We start from the raw sequence: 1,963 nt of genomic DNA, 5'->3' as shown, positions 1-1,963 counted from the left end.
CGTTTCAGTCAAGTGGCAGTGATGACAGCGGCGGCGGCGGGTGACGCATTAATTGCGCGACACAACTTATCGATGATGAAATTCGTTGCAAACGCTTTTAAAAGTCGATTTTATCGATTCGTTGTTGCAGCCCTAGTTTCAACCATCCGACCCAAACGGGTGACCCGGATGGTTGCAGTGTTCAGGAACAGAACCAAAGCTTGAGTCTGGGTCCTGCTGTGGACCGACTGTCATACACGACAGTGGCAGCATAATGCTGAGGGGAGATTTAGCTCAGATCCAGAGCCGCAGGGTTGAAACCTTGAACCAGAACCAGTCGCCTCTGACCCGGCTGTAATTTCTGACCCTGGTCCAAATCTGTCAGCCCAGGAAACCGACCACCCAGTATAACTCAACCCCAGTTTCCCCAGCAGAGAGGAAGCTTGGAAAGGATCCAGAACAGGCGTGAATAATTGTGACCCTGGGAGGATGTGAATCTTTTGGACCTGAGTGGTTCTGGAAGCGATGCTAAAGAAGAGCTGATGTCCTTCTGTCCATTTAGCAGCATCACCTCTTGTTCATGTCATGGAGCTCCCGCTCTCGTTCCCGAGGGTCCGTGTAGCCCTGGTTGCCATAGCGATAATCGTCAGGAGAAGACTCCCCCCAGGGGTTGGGGTGCTCGGGGTCTCTGACTGAAAACGAGACAGAGGAAGAGGTTTGGAGCAGGAGGCGCGGCGGCCTGACAGCAGGGGGAGCTGTAGAGTCTGACCTGTGTTCCAGGAGTCCGAGGCGCTGGAGCAGGAGCCGGAGGTGACGGAGCTGGACGTGTAGCTGGGCTAAAGGTCAACACACCGGGAACGTTAGAATCCCTGTCGCCAGCAGGGGGCGCTCTGTAAGCTCGTTACTCACGTATCGGGAGTGGAGGCGTGACGGAGGCAAAGAGTAACCGTCAGGGGGCGGAGCCTGAGCCCTGAACACGCTGCACAGCATACCCAGGGTCTGGACGTCGCTCATCTGGCTGTAGTGCTCCAGCCTGAAGGAAACACAGACTTCAGCTTCAAAGCTACGCCGCTTCAAAAAGGGCTCACCAGATGATCACTTACAGCGTCTCCAGCAGATGGCGTCCGAACGGATGTCTGGCCCAGGGCGTCTCTGTGTCCGGGTCAGAATCTGGACTCAGGTCTTGATTGGTGGCTGCGGAGGCCAAAGCCCAAACCTGCAGATCAGAGAACTGTGAGCTGCATCGCAACGTTACCTAGAGGCAAACCTCTCCACTCTAACAAGCTGGATCGCCGTGGTAACGGATGCTCAGGTCCAAGTGGGACCTCACAGTATCCAGGTTTGCCAGACTGAAGCTCTTCAGATCGGACCGACCTGAAAGTTTTGTTCTAGGTTGGTCCAATCAGAACGTTCTGAAACTTTGCCTCAGAAGGTTATGTCTGCAGACATCAAAGCTGTTGGAGATAAACCTCAGAAGACCTGCAGACACAAGATCCATGTCAGGGTTCTGACTTCCCATTTCTGCTAGGAAACCATGGAAACCATGGAAACCATGGATCCGTTTGAGTAAAGGAGCTGCTCAGCTCCTCTACAGTCTGGTGCAGAGGGTGGAAGGTGTGAAGAAATGTGAAGTCCAAAGACTTTTACAGCCTGTTTTTAAAAAGTAGCGCTACCACATTCATTCCTGCTGCAACCAAACTCTCTGGCAGTAACTTGTGCAATGTCATTATTGTCATTCCACTGTCACAAGTACAGAGTAACGAAATTAACTCATGCATTTAACCCAACCCGTTGGGGAGCAGAGGGCTGCCATTGTATGGTGCCGGGGGAGTAGTGTTTGGTTAAAGGGGAACGCCGTTTTTTTGTACATTGGGCCCTTGACAGTGATTGGCCTCCATGTTCTGAATGCTGGCGTACCGTAAAGAATAAATGATGAACAGTTTAGTTTGTGCCTTCAAGTCGTTGCCCATAGGAAGACGTTACT

At 52.3% G+C, this 1,963-nt stretch overlaps 1 protein-coding gene across 1 annotated transcript in view; it reads right to left on the bottom strand.

Annotated features, from left to right (window-relative positions):
* wdr59 (WD repeat domain 59) overlaps positions 1-1,963 on the bottom strand; it is a 29,658-nt gene that overhangs the window by 2,624 nt on the left and 25,071 nt on the right. Inside the window, exons 21-24 of the mRNA XM_015392844.1 lie at positions 1,083-1,217; positions 889-1,012; positions 749-815; positions 551-671 (exon numbers count right to left, since the gene is read on the bottom strand). Coding sequence (XP_015248330.1) covers positions 551-671; positions 749-815; positions 889-1,012; positions 1,083-1,217 — 447 coding nt within the window. The remainder of the gene's footprint in view (positions 1-550; positions 672-748; positions 816-888; positions 1,013-1,082; positions 1,218-1,963) is intronic.

This window comes from Cyprinodon variegatus, unplaced genomic scaffold (genome assembly GCF_000732505.1).
Source record: "Cyprinodon variegatus isolate N-32 unplaced genomic scaffold, C_variegatus-1.0 Scaffold609, whole genome shotgun sequence".
NCBI classification, from domain to species: Eukaryota; Metazoa; Chordata; class Actinopteri; order Cyprinodontiformes; family Cyprinodontidae; genus Cyprinodon; species Cyprinodon variegatus.
This window is presented reverse-complemented; position numbering and strand designations above follow the sequence as displayed.